Genomic DNA, 23,408 nt, shown 5'->3' with positions numbered 1-23,408 from the left:
GGAATGGGTCCAAAAGTCGTTGGATCCCCAACCATCCCGAAGAGAAGGCTCCAGAGCATGGTGGCCGGCCCAATGCAGAATTATATAAAAATAAAGCCCTACTCAATTGAGTAAATTGCTCTTAGTTGAAACTCTTGTAAAGGGTGAAAAAAGCCATCAATGTTAAGTCAGGTAAAAAACATCTTTATTTCTGATAAATAACACGAAAAGTAATTAGTTTTTAAATAGTCTGTTTTCTTTGTACTTATACCTATTTTTTATTCTCTCTCTTTTCAATATATTCATTCCAGCACCTGAAAAGGAAAGTGAATCGAAAGACTTAAAAACGACAGACCTAAGTTCGGATGATGAAGTAAAAAGGGATTCGTCAAAGAAAAAGTCTAAAAAGCACAAGAAACACAAGAGCAAAAAGAAAAAAAAGAAAAAGAAAAAAGAGAAAAACGAGAAGAGGTCCAAATCTACGTCCAGTGTTGAGGACCAAGAGAATGCAAGTTCAGAAGTAAACTCAGCTTGGAAACCAGTCATTTCACCTCCAAGAGAGCAAGACAGAATTAATATTTTGTCATCCCAGACCGTGGAGAATGTAGATACTTTACCTTCACTGGGGGTTCCAGATAATGTTGACTCTGTGAAAGAACATCCCACTGGACCCCAATTAGATATAGATTCTGGGTTTTTTGGTCCTAAGTGTCCAAATGAAATGCAGATTTCAGTTTCCTCAAATCTCCCGATCAGTGAAGTAGAAATGTCAGAACCTTCAAAAGAGCCGGATATTAATAGTCAACAAATTAAGGAAAGCATGGAATGTACTGATGGAAAGAATGAAAAACCGCATGCAAACTGTGAAACTGCTGAAACCCTCCAAAAAGAAATATCTTTGCCTCAGCCAGAAATAGCACATTCTGAAGAAAAAAGTGTTGAATCAGGGGAAAATAGATTAAGTGCTGAAGGAACTAACGATCTCCTTAAACAATCTGACAATATATCATCGTTACCATTGCCACCACAGTCAAAATCGGTTAGTGCTAATCTATCAAAATCAACAGCAAAATCGCGATCAAGGTCGAATTCTTCAGTAAGAGAAAATCGATCAAGGTCTAAGTCCTCGACAAAGGTGCCAAAGAAACAAGCTAGCTCAAAATCTCTTACTAGACAAAAATCACGTTCAACCTCTGTTGTGCGAAGGCACAGATCCCGATCTAGCTCAGCTGGCCAAAGGCGGAGGTCAAAATCCAAATCTCCCATAAGGCGAAGACGATCGCGATCTAACACTCCTGTGCGGTATTCTAAATCGCCAATAAGGAGTTGGTGGTCAAGGTCAATAAGAAACAGACAAAGGTCCGTGTCAATTGATAGGAGGCGAAGGTCGAGAACAAGATCCGTTGGAAAGAGACGTAGGTCTAGATCTAGATCATCTGAAAAAAGACGTAATTCAAGGACCAGATCCAGTGGTAAAAGAATAAGATCAAAGTCACGATCAGCCGATAGAAGGAGAAAATCAAGATCTACAAGCCGTAAACACAAACTGCGTTCAAGATCAGCAAGTAGACGAAAATCGAAATCAAAGTCTAGCTCACCTTCCAGAAAACGGAAATCAAAGTCTGCTTCTCCCCTTAAGAGGCAAAAGTCAAAAACAGCCTCCCCTGTCAGAAGGCGTAGGTCTCGTTCACCTGTACAAAAACGTAGGTCCAGATCTGGTGGAGCTTCCAGAAAGCACAGGTCCAAGTCAAGATCTTGCTCTTTGACAAGGAGACGCAGGTCAAGATCTATTGTGGCCTCTAAAAGACAAAGATCTAGGTCTGCCTCTAGAAGACGCAGGTCAAGGTCTCCTTCGATTTCCAGGAGACGGAGGTCAAGGTCTCCGTCAGTTTCCAGGAGGCGTAGGTCGAGGTCCCTTTCGATTTCCAGAAGACGTAGGTCGAGGTCTCCTTCGGCTTCCAGGAGGCGCAGGTCAAGGTCTCCTTCGGGTCCCAGGAGGCGCAGGTCGAGGTCCCCTTCGGCTTCCAGGAGGCGCAGGTCAAGGTCCACTTCGGCTTCCAGAAGGCGCAAGTCGAGGTCTCCGTCGATTTCCAGGAGGCGCAGGTCGAGGTCCACCTCAGTTTCTAGGAGGCGAAGGTCGAGGTCAACCTCAGCATTCAGAAGACGCAGGTCCCGGTCAGGCTCAAGAAGGCGCAAGTCATTGTCTACTTCTGCTTCCAGAAGGCGCAAATCGAGATCCACTTCCAAAAGGCGCAGATCAAGGTCCGTTTCCAGGAGGGGCAGATCAAGATCAGCCTCCGGAAGGCGAAGATCGAGGTCTACCTCCAGAAAACGCCGGTCAAGAACAGGTTCAAACACTAGGAGGCCTAGATCTATGTCTGGTTCTGGTTTACAGAAACAAAAGTCACCATCTTATTCAGCAAGCAAAAGGAGGTCAAGGTCTACTTCAGTTTCAAGGGCAGACAAATCCACATTGCAGTCAATAGCTAGTAAAGTCCAGTCTGATTCTGTCATTTTGAAGTCAAAATCTGTTGAAACTGAACCTATTTTGCAGTCCAAAGCTTCCATTGAAAAAAAGATGCCTGGAACCTTGACAATACATGAAAAAATGATTTTAATCTCTCAATCGAGTGTGGAATCGCTTCGTCGAAATGTATTTTCAGTAGCAAACCGTGATGAAATTAGATTGCCTGGTGTGACTTCAGTGATTGAATCAAGAGACAGTTCATATCCATATCAGTCAATAACCAATTCACCAGTAGCAGTACTGATGCCATGCAATAATACTGTACAAATGGAGTTGTGTCCATTGGAACAGAGTATTTCTTTCAATAATGCATTTAGCGAAGACATTTCTACAGAATGTGACATGGATATCGAGCCAACGTATTTAACACCCACACACATTGATTGCACAGAACAGTCCGCAGAAGTTGTAAATATAGTTGAGAGCTCAAAAACCTATGAGGTTGAGAGTTCACAAGATCTTACAGAGCATCATGCAAAGGTTGTAGATCTAAGGACTGATGAGCCAGAACAAGCTACTATAGGCAGTGGTACAGAGGATCGAACGGTTTGTAAATCATTCGGACTATCGCTGCTGGCAAGCTCTTGTACCATAGAGTCACCAGAATATAACAAGTCTGAATTGTGTGATGAGAGATCCATGGCTGTTCCCTTAACCGTTTCCTTGTGTCACACTAAACCTAATGTGGAAGCAAAACCAGAATTTGCTTATAAAGCTTCAGAGTCTGTATGCAAAACCACCACCTCCCCAAACATAAAATCGTCAAGTACTGATTCTTTGACAAATTGTATAGCGATACAGAGAGATTCTGAATCCATCAAATATATGCAAACTGCTGACATTGATGAACCAGGTATAAAATGGCCATCTCAAAAACATTCTGTTTCTGACCATCCTAGCCCCGCAGATAAGCAAGACATCCCAGAGTTGCATGCAGAAAATCAGACGGATTCTTTGGAAAGCTCTTCAACAAGTGGCCATTTTACTCCTGAAACAAAATTGCTCATTTCTCCAGTAATGTCTAATAAAGAATTGGATTTATCACATAGTAAGCAAGAAAATATCTTGATCAATAGTTTAGTTTCAAATGAAAGCTACAATGTTCCCTTACCTGCTAGCTCGAGCAGTGTTTCTTCGAATAGTTGGAAGCTCATCGGGGAAGATGCCTCGACGAGTATGCTAAATGATCATTTTTCTGACCAGAAAGGCACTTCCAGTTTAAAGTCCCCAGCCTTGGATGAAGATGTAATAAAACAGAGTTGCTCAAAAGAAAATCTTGAAATGCAATCCATACATGGTGAATCTAATTACAAAAGGAGAAGTAAAACACAAGAAGAAGCTAGTCAGTCCAAAACTGATTCTCAAAGAACAGAGATGGAACAAATTGAAAGCAGTCTTATTGTTGAACAAAGTTTTTCCAGTTCTCCAAAACAGAATTCCAAAAATGACACGTGTATACCCAATGAAACAGAAAATGTCAGTGCACCCAGCTCCGCTACAAATAAGGAACTTGTAGGGAATGATAATTTGAAGGAAATCGTTGACGCTAAACTAGCACACTCTGTTAAAAGCACTGTAGAAGTAAAGCCAATGAAAGAAAATAAGCAAAAGCTATCCATTGGGCATACAAGTGAAGATCGTGCTTGTGCTTTTCAAGTTGAAGAATCTAAAAACTTGCCCATATCGTCATCTTGTGAAAGGAAGACTCCTCAGCCACTTGAAGATAAGTTAACAGTTCATAACAAGGAGTCCACCAGTAAGGAAGAAAAGTCTGCCTCAGAAATTGCTTTTCAGAGTAGTCCAGTCCCTCCTAGTCTAGATTATCATGAAATTTCAAAGTCTAAAGAACAAGCTACTAATAATGAGATGCCTTTGACCGATGCCACGAAACAAAAATTGGATGACCAAAGACAGGAAGGAATTTCAAACACTACGAACACAGAATCTGACTGTAAAGATGTTCGTAAACCATCTCCTTTTAATAGTATTGATGACGGCTGCACTAAACTTGAGGCGGAAAAGATCTTGCATGGCAGTGCTGCTCAAATTGAGAGTTCTAACAATGTCAAAAACAGCGATCATGAGGTCATCGGTCACTTAGAAGAAACAAATAGTAAGTCAAGTGAGCAGAGTTCCTCTGTTTTGCGTGATGAAAAATGGTGCTCCAGCTCTTTTAATAGTCATCAAGATAATAATGAAGTAAAATTGGGGACGCAAAGTATTTCAATGTCGAAGACTGATAAACATTCTTCCGTTGACTCTATGCCACATACTGACTCTGACTCTGTTTTCAATAAGGACACTAATCGTGAATGCTTCACTAAGAGTGCAGATGATCAACTAAATAAAAATGCAGTACCTGATGAGCACAACAGCAGTGAAAATAGTGTTAAAGAAAGTTTAGTCCAGTCCACAACAGAAGATAAGCAAACTGAATTAGAAACACCAGATCAAAGTTCAAAGACTGAAACTGCTTATAGTGGATTTAGAAATATTAAGTCCTTGGAAGATCCAAAGTTGTCACCTAAGCCCTTTTTGCATGAGACCGGGAAACTCTCTGGTATTTCTGTGCCTGTTCAATTCAAATTTAGCAAAACCTTTAAAACTCTCGGTGTCTCTCAACTATGTAGCACATCTGAAGACTCGTCCGATGTAGAGATTTCTAAAGCTAACACATCTTCCTCAGGCATTATCCGTAGTGCTACTGCATCTACATCAGATACTTCAAGGTCTAGTTCAAAGGCATCGTTGGAGTTAAGTACTCAACATACTGCCACTGTTGGTGCAAAATCTAAGTCTAGCTCTACTGTTGAGTCCTCACAGGGTAAATCAGCTGAGTCCTCTCGATTAGACCATCAATCTAGGCAGCATTCTGAGGACATTTCTGAAGCCGATAACCTCCAGGCTGCAGATGATTCTGGTTCTAGCACAAAACACACATTTCCTCACATTAAGCAGCGGCAATACCGCTCAAGATCTGTAGCTCAAGATAGTCGAACACCTTCTGCAGATAGAGGACATGCCTCCCGTTCCAGATCAAAGTCTACATCACGAAGACGGCGCTCAGGTTCTAAATCTTCACGGAAAAAACGGTCCCAGTCAACATCTAGAAAGAAAAGCTCACACTCTAAGTCAGTCAGAAAAAAACGCTCCCGCTCGAGATCAAGAGGAAGAAAGAGGCGCTCACAATCCAAGTCCAAGGGCAAGAAAAAACGATCCACTTCAAAATTGTCAGGAAAAAGAAAACGCTCCAGATCAAAATCATCTGAAAGAACGGAGGCTTCTAAATCTTTAGGAAAGCAGAGGAGCTCACGTTCTAAGTCAAAAACACGAAAAAAGAGATTGTCCAAGTCCCCAGAAAGGAAAGACAGATCACGTAGTAGATCAGAATCAAAGAGAAACTTACACTCCAAAACATCAAGTTCAAGAAAGAGATCACGTTCCAAATCTCCAAACCGGAGGAGAAAATCGCATTCTAAATCGTCATCAAGAAGTCGCTCGCGTTCATTGTCTGCCCCTTGGAAAAACTCAAAGTCTTCATTACGCAGGAAACGCTCTCGTTCCAGTTCAAGATCATTGACCCCAAGAAGACTTTCCCGTTCAAGAAATAGGAGGCGTTCTTTCTCAAGATCTCCAGCTCCACGAAGTCCTTCAAGATCACGTTCGCGGTGGCAGCGTTCCAGATCTCGTGGAAGATGGCGGCGTTCTCGTTCTCTTTCAACCTCCAGACGACGCTCTAGGTCAACATCTAGACTTTCATCTTCTTTGTCATCCAAGAAGAGAAAATCATTATCACCACTACGTAGGAGGCGATCAAGATCACAAAACAAGCAGAAAGATAAGTCTCCTCTAAGTAAACGCAAGTCGACCTCCCCACCACCACTGCTACAGAAAAAAAGTGCCTTGTTAAAACCGGCAGGTTTTAAGCACAGTATTGGATTAAAATCTCTTATTCAGAAACAGTTATCCCAAGCAAAGTCACAAGGATCAATTGGAAAGCTGTCCAAGGAACAAATACCTTTACCAAATGTAACAAGCAGAACACCGTTATCACTTTTCTCTTCTAGAACGCAGTCGTCTTTGTCTAATTTGAGTAGTGTTGGACATATCTCGCTACCTAATTTGGCTGAGGTGCCTCTACCCAGTATGTCTTCAGGAAGTCAAGTTCATATGCCTAGTCTACCACCGGCAGACCACCTTTCTGTGTCTAGCTTAGCTGCTGAAACGCAGTTGTCTGTTCCTGACTTAACGACTGCAAACCAATGGCACATGCATGATATGTCTGGTGGACCATGGTCTGTACCTGATATTGCTGCAGGAACCCAGTGGTCTATGGGAGACTTGGGAGCTGGTGCCCAATGGCCTATGTCTGATTTAACAGCTGGCTCACACTGGCCCATGCATGATTTGACCGTTGGAGCTCAGTGGTCTATGCCTGATCTAGCTCCTGGGACACAATGGGGTGTACCTGATGTAGCCACTGGAGCACAATGGGCAGTACCTGACTTGACTGCTGGTGCGCAATGGGCTGTGCCTGACCTCACTGCAGGGTCTCAGTGGGCCATGACTAATATGAGTGCTGGAGCACAGTGGGCTGTCCCAGACTTGGCAGCAACAGCACAATGGACTGTACCAGATCTTACTGCTGGAGCACATATGCAAAGGGCTGATTTGGCACCAGAAGCTCAAGTCCCAGGCTCAGATCTTGCACCTGAAGCACAAGTTCCTGGTTCTGACCTTGTCGCTGAAGCCCAAGTCCCTGGATCCGATTTAGCTGCTGAAGCACAGGTACCTGGCTTTGACATGGTAGCTGAAGCTCAAGTACCACCTGAACATGACTTAACTTCCGAAGAGCATAATATAATGCCTGATGTAGCTGCTGAAGCCTTGGTGCCAGTAGCAATTTCAACGATTGTGCCTGATGTTGCAGCTGGAATTCCATTACCCGATGTCACAGCTGCTGCACAGATGCCTGTACCTGATGTTGCTGCTGTAGTACATATGCCAGATGTGGCAACAGAAGCTCAAAAACAACAGTCTGACTTTGTTTCTGCACAGGCCTATATGTCTTTGTCTCCAGAAAAGTCAGTTGAGAATTTACACTTTGAAGAGCCTGTTGTATCTTCCGAGCATCAAACAGAATCTAATTCATGCACAGCTTTTGTACAGCAATCTTCACTTGAGTCCAACATTAATACTTTGCAAAGTGTGAAAATGGAAGAAACTTTATCATCTCAGCAGCAATTGCCACCCGACTATTTTGAGACATCGCAGCTGAATGAATTGAATGATCAAACCAGCTCAGGGGACAAGGATGAACTACATTTAAATCAGGAGCCAGTTACAGATTTGCTAATTAACCTCCCACAAGTAGAGCCTACCATGGATGCTGAATGTCATCTAAGTATTGAAACGTGTAGGACATCGGATGTCCCTTTATCTTCCTCTGAAAGTTCTAATTACACTGCCCATTCCTTATCTGTGGAGTCAAATGCTACAAAAGAACAAGATTCAGATGATTTCTTACATTGTGAGCCCCGTACTAGCTCAAGTGACATTTTTGTTGAATCTCAATCTAGCCCTAACCAAACAGCTTGTATTGAATCTAAGGCTAGCCCTAGCCACACAGTATGCATTGAATCTCAGTGTAGCCCTAGCCACACAGGTTATATTGAATCTCAACCTAGCCCTAGCCACACAGGTGGTATTGAATCTCAACCTAGCCCTAGCCACACAGGTGGTATTGAATCTCAACCTAGCCCTAGCCACACAGGTGGTATTGAATCTCAACCTAGCCCTAGCCACACAGGTGGTATTGAATCTCAACCTAGCCCTAGCCACACAGGTTATATTGAATCTCAACCTAGCCCTAGCCACACAGGTGGTATTGAATCTCAACCTAGCCCTAGCCACTCAGGTGGTATTGAATCTCAACCTAGCCCTAGCCACTCAGGTGGTATTGAATCTCAACCTAGCCCTAGCCACTCAGGTGGTATTGAATCTCAACCTAGCCCTAGCCACACAGGTGGTATTGAATCTCAACCTAGCCCTAGCCACACAGGTGGTATTGAATCTCAACCTAGCCCTAGCCAGACAGCTTATATTGAATCTCAACCTAGCCCTAGCCAGACAGCTTATATTGAATCTCAACCTAGCCCTAGCCAGACAGCTTATATGGAATCTCAACCTAGCCCTAGCCACACTGGTTATATTGAATCTCAGTCTATCCCTAGCCAGACAGCTTATATTGAATCTCAGTCTAGCCCTAGCCAAACAGATTGTATTGAATCTCAATCTAGCCCTAGCCACACAGGTTGTGATGAATCTCAGTCTAGCCCTAGCCAAACAGCGTGTGTTGAATCTCAACCTAGCCCTATCCACACAGCTTGTATTGAATCTCAATCTAGCCCTATCCACACAGGTTGTATTGAATCTCAACTTAGCCCTAGCCAGACAGCTTATATTGAATCTCAACCTAGCCCTAGCCACACTGGTTATATTGAATCTCCGTCTATCCTTAGCCAGACAGCTTATATTGAGTCTCAGTTTAGCCCTAACCAAACAGATTGTATTGAATCTCAACCTAGCCCTAGCCAGACAGCTTATATTGAATCTCAACCTAGCCCTAGCCACACTGGTTATATTGAATCTCCGTCTATCCTTAGCCAGACAGCTTATATTGAGTCTCAGTCTAGCCCTAACCAAACAGATTGTATTGAATCTCAACCTAGCCCTAGCCAGACAGCTTATATTGAATCTCAGTCTAGCCCTAGCCACACAGCTTGTATTGAATCTCAATCTAGTCCTAGCCACACAGCTTGTATTGAATCCCAATCTAGCCCTATCCAAGCAACACCTTTTGAACTCCATGAGGACAGTAGCTTTCATCCACTTGATCTAACAAACTCAATGACTGACAATTTACAGGTTAAACTGTATAATACTTCTTCTAATACTCCGATAGAGGAAGCCTACACAGAGCTCAAAGTTGCAAGCACGGACAACTTACTAGAAGGTGAATCCTCTCTTAATTCTAATACAACACTGGAAATTAATACTCATGTTATTTCTAACCTCAAGGAAACTAGAGCTTGTAGTCCAGACCTTTCTCAGGAAATAGGCCTCCCCTTCCCACCTGACCGCTGTGTTAGTCCAAAACAACCTCAGCTTGTTGAACCATATGCTAGCCCTGATCACCCTCAGTTAGTGGAACCTTACGTTAGCCCAGTACATTGCCAGTTGGTAGAAGCCTACACCTGCCCCCAGGACTCCCCTACCGTGGAAATATGTACCAGCCCAGATCACCTTCAGCTTGTCGAACCTTACGCTAGCCCAGATTCTCCGCAGTTAGTTGAACAGTATGCTAGCCCAGATCACCAACGTCTAGATGAACCTTATCACGACACCGAGAACCAACAAGATTGTCAACCTTGCAGGAGTCCTATCTTAACTGAAAATGCTGGCATCCCTGCTGGAACACCTGATATATGTTCTACCTCTGGGCATACTTTAAGATATCCAACTGTGACCTTCCCGCAAACTTATTGTGATGTTGTTTTATCTAATAAGGCAGCTATAAATACGGACTTGTCCTGTTCTGATGGTTCTGAAGGCAGAAAAGATTTTTCTCAACTACATGAATACTCTGAGACATTAGTGGTACCTAAGAAACCAGATGAAATAGTTGACTCTGATTCTCAATTTAGTAAATTGAGTAGTACAAGTGTATCCCTGCAAGAGGTTCCTTGCCCTAGTCTTATGACTGCTTATTCATTAGAAAGCAATTTTAGTCCCAAGGAGACTGTCTCAGAAGAATGTTCCTCAACAGAAAGGCAGACAGAAGAAACTGCTATAGGCTCTCATTTGGAGGATCCTACAAGCCCTGCCCAGCTCTTAGCGAAACAGCCTTGTAGTCCTCAGACAATTCACCAAGATGAATCGTTTTCCATCTCTGACCCGAAGCCTCTTAATTTATGCACTTCACCTGATAGATCAAAGTTTGAATCATCATATGTTGCAGTCAATGAGGAGCTTCAGAGTGAACATTGTGTCACAGATGAAAAACCTGAGTCAAAAGAACTATTTTCCAATAGTGAAGTTCTCCACCCAGCTAAACATTTTAGTCCTGAGCATGAGAAAATGTATGATACAACAGTTGAACCTCAGGAAAATGTTCAAAGTCCATCCATAGAACACACAAATAAGCAATTCCTTAGTGGTGATGATAATGCACCAATAACAGATTTTGAGCAACCTTCTGTTGAGGACACAAATGACCTTGATAAGAATTTATGCATTCCCGTCTTATCAGATCCTATCGAAAATTTGCCTAGTGGAGATCCATCTTGTATGATCATGCCTTTACCGGACAGACATGAACATGAAACAGTCACTGAATATTCTCACTCAGAAGAAAGTGAAACTTCTGGATGTCGTTCTCATGACAAATTACTTGTAACTGAAGTTGATAAACTCTCAGACAAAGCTGCTTCTAGTCCAGACACAGTCTTGCTTTATAAAACTGAAGAAAGCTTGTGCTCTTCACCTTCAGAAGAACTCTCTGATTACACCAATACTATCCTTCCAGAGCAGTCTTCTAATCCTGAACTTAGCATATCCTCAGAGTGTTCTGCCAAGATCAGCCAAAGCCTTGACCAAACTATTAATACTGATGAGACCCCTAACACTGGTGTTTTCCAATCACAAGAATTATCTCTTGACAAATATGTTGAAAGCCCATTGCCTGCTGAAATTTCATCACTTCCACTAGATTTAACATGTATAAACCAAGATAGACTTCAATGTTTGACTCCTGATCAAGCCACTGACTCATCTGTTGAATGTATAAAGCATAAACCTGAGGATAAAGGGGAATGTATTAAAACTGATAACCATTTTACGACCACTCCACCAGACCTATTGCCTTACGATTCTGATCAGCCTACAGATGCTTGTTCTGGACCTTCATCTGAGCCAGTTCCATTTAATTCGCAACCACCACCAGAACTTTTACCTTATGACTCTGAGCAACCTGCAAACTCTTTTCTCAGCATTTCAGACTATTCTGCTGAACAAGGCTCTTCAGTTTTTCATGCACCACCTGAGCTATTGCCCTACGATTCTGATCAGCCCATTGACTTGCATAATAAACAACCGGAGCCCACTGAAGAACTACTACCGGTCCATGATGCAATCACTATCCAGCATGAACCCTACAAAGCTTTAGATCTGCCTCCAGTGGAACCAGAGGAAAACAGTAATAACAGTGCATGCTTAGATATACATGAAGTACCAGAAAATTCCGAGCCTTGTAATGAAGCTGATCATCCCCAACTGAATTTTATAAAGGAAATTTCTTCTGAGGTAACTGTGACAGAGGACACATCTCCTTCAGAAACTCAACAAGAAGAGTCGGTTCCATCTTCAGTTGTTGATTGTACCCAAGATTATCCAGTTGCTTCCTGGACTTCAACTAATGAAGACCTTTCTGTTCAGCAATCTGTAGAAAGTGAGCAACCAGTTGTGCAGCCAGATTTAGGTTCAGACAGTCCAGAATCTCCAACTTTAAAGAGTGAAGACAGAACTGAACAACCCTCTCTATTAAAAAATATTCCTGACACTTCTGAAATACAGGACTCTCATAAGTTAATGAGTACCTCTGAATCTGAAACATCAAGTATTTTGCCTTTAATACAAGATGACATTTCTTTGGCAAATGCAAAGCAAAGTTCACCACTGAAGACCCTTACAGATGCTGAATGTCCACAGGTGCAACCTGCAACTAGAAATGCAGATCCCGTCTCAGAATTGAAAAAGAGTCCAGAACATTCACGGTCAAGATCCACAGACAGAAAAAAATCCAGATCTAAGTCTGTTTCGAGACACAAACGTTCTCGCTCTAAATCAGTGACAAAGTCACATTCTAAGTCTCTTGTGAAATCAAGAAGTAAGTCTCGCTCAGCTTCTACTGAAAGCAACAAACTATCTCCGGTAGTAAAAAGGAAGGAATCCACAAATGTGGTGCGAAAAAGGTCTTCAAGGTCAGCTTCTGTCGGAAGTAGACGGCGGTCTCGTTCTGCATCATTGCCTTCTAGAAAGCGTTCCAAGTCATCATCTGTTGGGCGGAAATCTCGTAGAAAGCACTCGCGATCACCCTCTGAGATTCGTAGGCGGTCTCGTTCACCATCTGTCCCCAGTAGGAGACGATCTCCGTCATTGTCCCGCAGGAGACGCTCCCCTTCATCTTCAACTCGCAAAAAAAGCTCGCCTTCACCTTCTGTGACACGCAGGAGACGTTCAATTTCATCTTCTCGCAAGAAACGGTCACCATCTGCTTCTCGTAGAAGACGCTCCCCTTCGCCACTTACTACTCGCAGGAGACGTTCACCCTCTGTCACTCGCAGGAGAAGGTCTCCTTCCCCTCCGGTCACTCGCAGGAGACGCTCTCCTTCCCCCATTGTTACTCGCAGGAGACGCTCTCCTTCCCCCTCTTCCACTCGCAGGAAGCGTTCTCGTTCACCATCTGCACCTCGCAGGAGGCGTTCTCCTTCACCTTCTACCAATCGCAGGAGACGCTCTTCTTCCCCATCTACTCGTAGGAGACGATCACCATCACCTGAGTTTCGAAGAAAGAGATCCCCATCATTGTCTGCATCTCACAAACGGCGCTCCCGTTCTCCATCTGTATCAAGAAAAAGACGATCTCGTTCCACATCTGCCTCCCGCCGGAGACGATCCCGATCTGCTTCTCAGAGGAAGCGCTCTCGTTCTATTTCTGCCTCCAGAAAAAGAAGGTCCAAATCTAAATCTCCATCAAAATCACCGACAGGCAAACAGTCAAAGTCTGATCGCTCTCGGAGTCCCTCACAGAGTGATATCTCACGTAAGAGGAAAACCCGATCACGCTCTACATCAAGGGACAAGAAAACAGCCGAGAAAAGAAGAAAAAGGTCTAGCTCTAAAGATTCTTCTAAAGACTATTACAGCGCCAAACAAAGACGGAAAAGTCGAACGCCTCCAAGACGGAAAAAGTCAAGATCTCCTGTTAGAAGGACAAGTGTATGCAAATCTCCAGTAAGGAGACGACGATCAAGATCACCTATAAGAAGGAAGAGTTTCAGTAGATCACCAATTCGTCGAAAGCGATCAAGATCTAGGGATATGTCCATGGATTCGGCTAGATCTCCTAAACGTCTCACGGATCTTGGTAAATATGCTTTGATTTCTGGTTCTGTGTATGAAGCCCCTTCTAGTAACCTGATTATTTTTGGTAGACTCTGATGTTATGTCTATGTTTTTAGCTTTAGAAAAAACTGCAAAAAAGAGCGCAATAGGGTCTTACCCCAGTAGGAAAGGGGGGGGGGGTTTGAGGGGTGATCAAACTCACCTATAGGGGTTTTGAAAGTCACAACTCCTACGACAGCATGTAAGTAACTCCGAGTCACGGCAGCGGTCCCCCTAAATCGGCAGATAACGGAGAGTGGTAGAGCAGGGTATTTCCAAGCTGCGCCAATGACTACCAGATCATAAAGATTTGAAGATTAATGTAGCTTTATTTGTGCAGTGGTCAACGCGTTTCGGGAGACTCTGCTCCCTTCCTCAGGACAGTCAGGCAAAGAACATTAAAACATTTAATGTTCTTTGCCTGACTGTCCTGAGGAAGGGAGCAGTGTCTCCCGAAACGCGTTGACCAGTGCACAAATAAAGCTACATTAATCTTCAAATCTTCATGATCTGGTAGTCATTGGCGCGGCTTGGAAATACCCTGCTCTACCACTCTCTGTTATATGTTTTTAGCTTTTAAAAAGGTGATGAATGTTATAATGCGAGTACTATAAGAATGTACCCATTACCTTTTCAGACAAAGCTCAGCTTCTGGAAATAGCCAAAGCTAATGCAGCTGCCATGTGTGCGAAGGCAGGCGTTCTTTTACCACCAAGCTTGAAGCCGGTTATATCACCAGCTGCAGGCGGGGATGAAAAAATTACCCATCGGACATATGGTGTAACGATACAAGAACTTACAGAGGTTAGTAAAAGCTGATTTCTGAAAAAAAAAGGGGAAGAAGCGTGACTATTTTATGCCTTTTATAGACGAAGGGTTAAAAACATGAGTCATTAGCTCTGACCAAATATTGGCCATTATTTTGGCATTCTGTTTGCTTTTCAATAGGATTTACCAACTATTAAGATGCATGGCGCTTCTGCCATTATTGTATTTTGTTGTAAAAGGTGAATATTGGAAATACACTGAAAATGCCCCAAAACGTTTCCATTAGGTGATAATGGACTTTTGGAAGTCAGCACTTTGTGGCAGATTTTGAGTAACTGTTCACACTGGGTATCTGTCTTGCTGATTCCAGTAGTCCGCACTGAAAACCCCATGTATTCCGCCTTGTGTTAATTTTTATTGGGATCCGTGTTACGGACTTAGTCGTCTGGAAATAAATAAGTGGCAAGTAATTTAATGCTGCACATTCTGCTGAAACATGACTTAAGCAAAGTCATGCAGATTAGGAGAAAATTAAAGTACCGTCTTTTCCGGCGTATAAAAGACGACTGGGCGTATAAGACGACCCCCAACTTTTCCAGTTAAAATGTAGAGTTTGGGATATATCGTATATACTCAAGTATAAGCCAACCCGAAAAATGTGCCCATTATTTAGTAATGTCCCCTGCAGTAAAGAGCCCATTGTTTAGTAATGTCCCCTGCAATAAAGAGCCCATTGTTTAGTAATGTCCCTGCACTAATGAGCCCATTGTTTAGTAATGTCCCCTGCAGTAATGAGCCCATTGTTTAGTAATGTCCCCTGCAGTAATGAGCCCATTGTTTAGTAATGTCCCCTGCACTATTGAGCCCATTGTTTAGTAATGTCCCTGCACTAATGAACCCATTGTTTAGTAATGTCCCCTGCACTAATGTGCCCATTGTTTAGTAATGTCCCCTGCAGTAATGAGCCCATTGTTTAGTAATGTCCCCTGCAGTAATGAGCCCATAGTTTAGTAATGTCCCCTGCAGTAATGAGCCCATTGTTTAGTAATGTCCCCTGCACTATTGAGCCCATTGTTTAGTAATGTCCCCTGCACTATTGAGCCCATTGTTTAGTAATGTCCCCTGCACTAATGAGCCCATTGTTTAGTAATGTCCCTGCACTAATGAGCCCATTGTTTAGTAATGTCCCTGCACTAATGAGCCCATTGTTTAGTAATGTCCCCTGCAGTAATGAGCCCATTGTTTAGTAATGTCCCCTGCAGTAATGAGCCCATTGTTTAGTAATGTCCCCTGCACTAATGAGCCCATTGTTTAGTAATGTCCCCTGCACTAATGAGCCCATTGTTTAGTAATGTCCCCTGCACTAATGAGCCCATTGTTTAGTAATGTCCCCTGCACTAATGAGCCCATTGTTTAGTAATGTCCCCTGCAGTAATGAGCCCATTGTTTAGTAATGTCCCCTGCAGTAATGAGCCCATTGTTTAGTAATGTCCCTTGCACTAATGAGCCCATTGTTTACATTGTTTAGTAATGTCCCCTGCAGTAATGAGCCCATTGTTTAGTAATGTCCCCTGCAGTAATGAGCCCATTGTTTAGTAATGTCCCCTGCAGTAATGAGCCCATTGTTTAGTAATGTCCCCTGCACTAATGAGCCCATTGTTTAGTAATGTCCCCTGCACTAATGAGCCCATTGTTTAGTAATGTCCCCTGCACTAATGAGCCCATTGTTTAGTAATGTCCCCTGCACTAATGAGCCCATTGTTTAGTAATGTCCCTGCACTAATGAGCCCATTGTTTAGTAATGTCCCTGCACTAATGAGCCCATTGTTTAGTAATGTCCCCTGCAGTAATGAGCCCATTGTTTAGTAATGTCCCTACAGTAATGAGCCCATTGTTTAGTAATGTCCCTACAGTAATGAGCCCATTGTTTAGTAATGTCCCCTGCAGTAATGAGCCCATTGTTTAGTAATGTCCCTGCAGTAATGAGCCCATTGTTTAGTAATGTCCCCTGCAGTAATGAACCCATTGTTTAGTAATGTCCCCTGCAGTAATGAGCCCATTGTTTAGTTATGTCCCCTGCACTAATGAGCCCATTGTTTAGTTATGTCCCCTGCAGTAATGAGCTCATTGTTTAGTTATGTCCCCTGCACTAATGAGCTCATTGTTTAGTAATGTCCCCTGCAGTAATGAACCCATTGTTTAGTTATGTCCCCTGCACTAATGAGCCCATTGTTTAGTTATGTCCTCCTACTGGTCCCCTTCTTGTTCCCCATTATGCTGTTGTTTACACACAATAAAAGATATTCTCTCCTCCGTTCCCACAGCTGCTTCTTGCAGTCTGCAGGCACACAGACCCCTCTGTGCTAGCGGCCGGAGCACAGAGTGGCCGCTGCAGGATGTCGTCATGGCTTTACTGCAGTTGAATGCTTTACGGCGCCACAAAGCATTCAACTGCTGTAAAGCGCCTACAGCAGCGGCCCTGTGTATTGGACGCGATCATGGAAGAGTGCTTCTTGTGGCACATAGACCCCCCTATATGATCGTGTCGAGTGTACGGGGCCGCCACTGCTGTCAGCGCTTTACTGCAGTTGAATGCTTTGTGGTGCCGTAAAGCATTCAACTGCAGTAAAGCCTTGACTACATCCTGCAGCGGCTGCTCCATGCTCCGGAAGTTATCACGGAGGGGTCTGTGTGCTTGCGGACTGTAAGAAGTCAGCTGGAGGCACCGTGGAAACGGAGGACAGGTGAGAATATCTTTTTTCTTCGGCGCTCCATTGGGAGACCCAGACGATTGGGTGTATAGCTACTGCCTCCGGAGGCCACACAAAGCATTACACTAAAAAGTGTAAGGCCCCTCCCCTTCTGGCTATACACCCCCAGTGGGATCACTGGCTCACCAGTTTTCAAGCTTTGTGCGAAGGAGGCACACATCCATGCATAGCTCCACTGTTTAGTCAGCAGTAGCTGCTGACTATATCGGATGGAAGAAAAGAGGGCCCATATTACAGGGCCCCCAGCATGCTCCCTTCTCACCACACTTGCGGTTTGTAAGGTTGAGGTACCTATTGCTGGTACGGAGGCTGGAGCCCACATGCTGTTTTCCTTCCCCATCCCCCTGAGGGGCTCTGAGGAAGTGGGATCTTACCGGCCCCAAAGCCCTGAGGCCGGGCTCCATCCACAGACCCATTGAACCTGCTGGATACGGAGCTGGGTACCGTTCAGGGACATGGCCCTGCACCATTCAGGTACTCTGTGTCCCCGTACACACAGGCACAGCACACTCCAGACTTGCTGGGAGTGCTAGTGCGCCGGGGACAGTAAAGGGTTACAGTCACTGCAGCCTAGCTGAGTGACTTTATGTATTGGGAACTACCGCGCCGGACGCTCCGGGAGCGGCGGCGCGGCTGGGACTTGTAGTGCGCCGGGGACTTAGCGCCGACCGCGCTTTTACGGCGGCGACGCTTATAAATCCAGTCCCCGGCTTTTGCGGCCTAGCTCCGCTTCGTTCCCGCCCCCACCCTGTCAATCAGGGTAGGGGAGAGACGCTGTACAATCAACAGCGCAGAGGGCTGGAGCCTAATTTACATGCTCCAGCCCTCTCACTGGACACTGTGGGACGCCGGTTTCCCGCTCTGACTGGGGGCACGCCCACGGCCCGCCCCTACTCACACGAGCTGGAGAAGGACGCCGGCAGCCATTACTGCAGGCCGAGCTGAGAGAACGGACTCTGGGCAACCAGGCACAGGACTGGGGCGACCACACATCCGCTTATAGGCGGGCGGTAAGCGGCACCTGAAGTGCTGACCCCACTAAATACCGCAGTTTGTCCATTTGTGTTTTATGCTTACACTGCATAGGTCGCTATTTTTGCCTATATGCCATCTCAGATGGCGACACATCAGCAGCAGGAAAGCAGGTGTGCTAAGGCACAGGCTTTCTATGCTGTTTTTATCTGAGGCACAAAAAAGCCTCAGAGCAATGCTGCTTGTATTGCAGGTGCTGCAGTGTTAATTTCTACTTATGCTTGTATGCTATACATTGCACTGTATGATCGCTATTCTAGGCTATATTCCCCTAGATGGCTAGTCTACAGCAGCAGAAAAGCAGGGGTGCCATGGCACAGGCTTTCTATGCTGCTTGTATTGCATGTGCGGCAGTGTTCATTTGTACTTTCTGCTTGTATGATATACATTGCACTGTACGGTCGCCATTCTTGGCTCTATACTCCTAGATGGCTAGTCGGCAGCAGCATATAAGCAACACAGGCTTTCGATGCTGTTTTTACTGCATGTGATACTGTTCCACGGCACTGACCCCCATTGTGTGCAATGCTCCCCTGTAGCACTTGGTCAGCCGGGGTCTCTCCTAGACGTGGCCAAAGGAACCACCTGTCAACCCTGTCCAAGGACAGGGACGGAGTTGCAGTTTCGGCTGATATATTGTCATGGGATAGAGGCTTGCAGTCCAGACAGGCCATGCGCAATCTGGTTCATTGCTCCCTGGCCACCCTCATTTGGAATAAAATCGGTGCTCCGGGGGGGGTCCCAGGAGGCTCTCTGTATGATGAGGCAGACGTAGCTCATCAGGACTTTGATCCTGACACCGCTCTCAATCCGGATACACCGGATGGTGACGCCATAAGGAATGATCCTATAGCGTCCATCAAGGGAATGTTGGATCTTTCTCCCTCAGCTCCCCCAGCGGAGGAGTCAGCTTCACAGCAGGAGAAGTCCCATTTCAGTAGCTCAAACGTATATTGAGTATTTTTCTGGCCACGCTGACTTCAGAGAAGCAGTCCAGGAACACCACGCTTACCAGATAAGCGTTTTCTCCAAACGTATTAAGGATACACGTTATCCCTTTCCCCCTGACGTGGTCAAGCGCTGGACCCAGAGTCCATAGGTGGATTCTCCAATCTCCAGGCTTGCGGCTAGAGCCATAGTTGCAGTGGAGATGGGACTTCACTTAAAGATGCCATTGACTGACAGATGGACTCTGGTTGCAATCTGTCTATGAGGCTATCGGCGTGTCGGTTGCTCCGGCATTCACAGCCGTATGGGCACCCTAAGCTTTCAGCTGTTCTTGCGCAGCTGGTCTTGAGCATATGTACATCTGTGCCGCAGGGGCGTCCGTCACCTCGCAATGTCTGCATTGCGACTTACCCTATTAATGCTGTCCTGGAAGGACAGTCGAGGTTTCGGTCCTTCCCAGGCTCGGGCAGGTCCCAGTTGTCCTCGTCCAAAAGGGCTGAAAAGCCTCAGAGGGGCTCAGCTTCCGGCCGGGCTCAATCACGCCCAAGGAAGGCAGACGGAGGAACCGCTACCAAGGCGGTCTCCTCATGACTCTTAGCTCTCTCTCTCTCTCTCTCCGCATCCGCGGTTGATGGCAGACTCGCTCGCCTTTGGCGACATTTAGCTGCCACAGGTCACAGACCGGTGGGTGAGGGACATTGTGCCCACGTGCACAGGACAGAGTTCTGTTCTCGTCTTCCGACTCGATTCTTCAGACCGTCCCCACCTCCCCACCGAGCCGAGGCTCTTCTGCAGGCAGAAAGAGTGGTAATCCCTGTTCCTCTTCAGGAACAAGACACGGTTTTCCTCCAATCTGGTTGTGGTGCCAAAAAAGGATGGCTCTTTCAGTTTCGTTCTGGACCTAAAACTGCTCAACAAGCACGTGGAGGCCAGGCGGTTCCGGATGAAACCCTCCGCTCCGTCATTGCCTCAATGTCTCAAGGAAATTTCCTAGCATCAATAGACATCAAAGATGCTTATCTCCACGTGCCGATTGCTACAGAGCACCAATGTTTTCTACGTTTCGTGATAGGTGACGACCATCTTCAGTCCGTACCTCTGCCATTCGGTCTGGCGACAGCCCCACGGGTGTTCACCAAGGTCATGGCGGCAGGGGTAGCAGTCTTGCACTCACAGGGACACTCTGTGATCCCTTACTTGGACGATCTACTTGGCAAGGCACCCTCTCAAGAGGCATGCCAACTCAGCCTGAATGTTGCGCTGGAGACTCTCCAGACGTTCGGGTGGATCATCAACTTCTCAAAGCCAAACCTGTCACCGACCCAATCACTGACGTATCTTGGCATGGAGTTTCATACCCTCTAAGCGCTAGTGAAGCTTCCGCTGGACAAGCAGCGGTCACTACAGTCTGGGGTGCAGACTCTCCTTCAAGGTCAGTCGCACTCCTTAAGACGCCTCATGCACTTCCTCGGGAAGATGATGGCGGCAATGGAGGCGGTTCCGTTTACGCAGTTTCATCTGCGTCCACTTCAATGGAACATTCTCCGCCAATGGGACGGGAAGTCAACATCCCTGAACAGGAAAGTATCCCTTTCACAGACGGCCAAGGACTCTCTGTAATGGTGGCTTCTTCCCACCTCATTATCACAGGGAAGATCCTTCCTACCACCGTCTTGGGCGGTGGTCACGACAGACGCGAGTCTGTCAGGGTGGGGAGCAGTTTTTTCTCCACCACAGGGCTCAGGGTACGTGGACTCAGCAGGAGTCCACCCTTCAGATCAATGTTCTGGAAATCAGAGCAGTGTATCTTGCCCTACTAGCCTTCCAGCAGTGGCTGGAAGGAAGGCAGATCCGAATTCAGTCGGACAACTCCACAGCGGTGGCATACATCAACCACCAAGGGGGGACACGCAGTCGGCAAGCCTTCCAGGAAGTCCGGCGGATTCTGATGTGGGTGGAAGCCACGGCCTCCACCATATCCGCAGTTCACATCCCCGGCGTAAAAAATTGGGAAGCAGACTTCCTCAGTCGCCAGGGCATGGACGCAGGGGAATGGTCCCTTCACCCGGACGTGTTTCAGGAAATCTGTCGCCGATGGAGAAGGCCGGACGTCGACCTAATGGCGTCCCGGCACAACAACAAGGTCCCAACCTTCATGGCACGGTCTCGCGATCAAAGAGCTCTGGCGGCAGACGCCCTAGTGCAAGATTGGTCGCAGTTCCGGCTCCCTTATGTGTTTCCACCTCTGGCACTCTTGCCCAGAGTGCTACGCAAGATCAGATCCGATTGCAGCCGCGTCATACTCGTCGCCCCAGACTTGCCGAGAAGGGCGTGGTATCCGGATCTGTGGCATCTCACGGTCGGCCAACCGTGGGCACTACCAGACCGACCAGACTTACTGTCCCAAGGGCCGTTTTTCCATCGGAATTCTGCGGCCCTGAACCTGACTGTGTGGCCATTGAGTCCTGGATCCTAGCGTCTTCAGGATTGTCCCAAGGGGTCGTTGCCACCATGAGACAGGCTAGGAAGCCCACGTCCGCTAAAATCTACCACAGAACGTGGAGGATATTCTTATCCTGGTGCTCTGCTCAGGGAGTGTCTCCCTGGCCATTTGCATTGCCTACCTTTCTATCTTTCCTGCAATCTGGGTTAGAAAAAAGGTTTGTCGCTCGGCTCCCTTAAAGGTCAGGTCTCGGCGCTATCCGTCTTTTTTCCGAGGCGTTTGGCACGCCTTCCTAAGGTGCGCACGTTCCTACAGGGGGTTTGCCATATCGTACCCCCGTACAAGCGGCCGTTAGATCTATGGGATCTGAACAGGGTACTAGTTGCCCTCCAGAAGCCGCCCTTCGAGCCTCTGAGGGAGGTTTCACTTTCTAGACTATCACAGAAAGTGGCTTTTCTGGTAGCGATCACATCTCTTCGGAGAGTGTCTGAGCTGGCAGCGCTGTCATCCAAGGCTCCCTTCCTGGTCTTCCACCAGGACAAGGTAGTGCTGCGCCCCATTCAGGAGTTTCTCCCGAAGGTGGTATCCTCTTTTCATCTTAATCAGGATATCTCTTTGCCTTCGTTTTGTCCTCATGCAGTTCATCGGTATGAGAAGGATTTACTTTTGTTAGATCTGGTGAGAGCACTCAGAATCTACATTTCCCGCACGGCGCCCTTGCGCCGTTCGGATGCACTCTTTGTCCTTGTCGCTGGAAAGCGCAAAGGGTCGCAGGCTTCTAAGGCCACCCTGGCTCGATGGATCAAAGAACCAATTCTTGAAGCCTACCGTTCTGCTGGGCTTCCGGTTCCATCAGGGCTGAAGGCCCATTCTACCAGAGCCGTGGGTGCGTCCTGGGCATTGCGACACCAGGCTACGGCTCAACAGGTGTGCCAGGCAGCTACCTGGTCGAGTCTGCACACTTTCACCAAACATTATCTGGTGCATACCTATGCTTCGGCGGACGCCAGCCTAGGTAGAAGAGTCCTGCAGGCGGCAGTTGCCTCCCTATAGGGGAGGGCTGTCTTGCAGCTCTATCATGAGGTATTCTTTACCCACCCAGGGACAGCTTTTGGACGTCCCAATCGTCTGGGTCTCCCAATGGAGCGCCGAAGAAGAAGGGAATTTTGTTACTTACTGTAAATTCCTTTTCTTCTAGCTCCTATTGGGAGACCCAGCACCCGCCCTGTTGTCCTTCGGGATTTTTGGGTTTTTTCTGGTACACATGTTGTTCATGTTGAACGGTTTTTCAGTTCTCCGATGTTACTCGGAGTGAATTTGTTTAAACCAGTTATTGGCTTTCCTCCTTCTTGCTTTTGCACTAAAACTGGTGAGCCAGTGATCCCACTGGGGGTGTATAGCCAGAAGGGGAGGGGCCTTACACTTTTTAGTGTAATGCTTTGTGTGGCCTCCGGAGGCAGTAGCTATACACCCAATCGTCTGGGTCTCCCAATAGGAGCTAGAAGAAAAGGAATTTACGGTAAGTGACAAAATTCCCTTCATTGTGTGTCAACAACTGCAGTAAAGCCATGACTGCACCGTGCACCGCCGTATAAGACGACCCCCAACTTTTGAGAAGATGTTCATGGGTTAAAAAGTCGTCTTATACGCCGGAAAATACGGTAAATCTGCTGAAAAAATACAGTTGTGGTCTTTGTATTTTTCCCATGGACTTTCT

At 46.1% G+C, this 23,408-nt stretch overlaps 1 protein-coding gene across 7 annotated transcripts in view; it reads left to right on the top strand.

Annotated features, from left to right (window-relative positions):
• SON (SON DNA and RNA binding protein) overlaps positions 1-23,408 on the top strand; it is a 202,383-nt gene that overhangs the window by 49,806 nt on the left and 129,169 nt on the right. For all 7 annotated transcript variants that reach the window (XR_012750403.1, XR_012750402.1, XR_012750401.1 and 4 more), the window contains 2 exons: positions 291-13,712; positions 14,367-14,533. Coding sequence is in view for 3 of the 7 variants with exons in the window: in XM_075335008.1 (XP_075191123.1) it covers positions 291-13,712; positions 14,367-14,533 (13,589 nt within the window). In the remaining 4 variants the exon portion in view is untranslated. The remainder of the gene's footprint in view (positions 1-290; positions 13,713-14,366; positions 14,534-23,408) is intronic.

This window comes from Anomaloglossus baeobatrachus, chromosome 2 (genome assembly GCF_048569485.1).
Source record: "Anomaloglossus baeobatrachus isolate aAnoBae1 chromosome 2, aAnoBae1.hap1, whole genome shotgun sequence".
Taxonomy (NCBI): domain Eukaryota; kingdom Metazoa; phylum Chordata; class Amphibia; order Anura; family Aromobatidae; genus Anomaloglossus; species Anomaloglossus baeobatrachus.
This window is presented reverse-complemented; position numbering and strand designations above follow the sequence as displayed.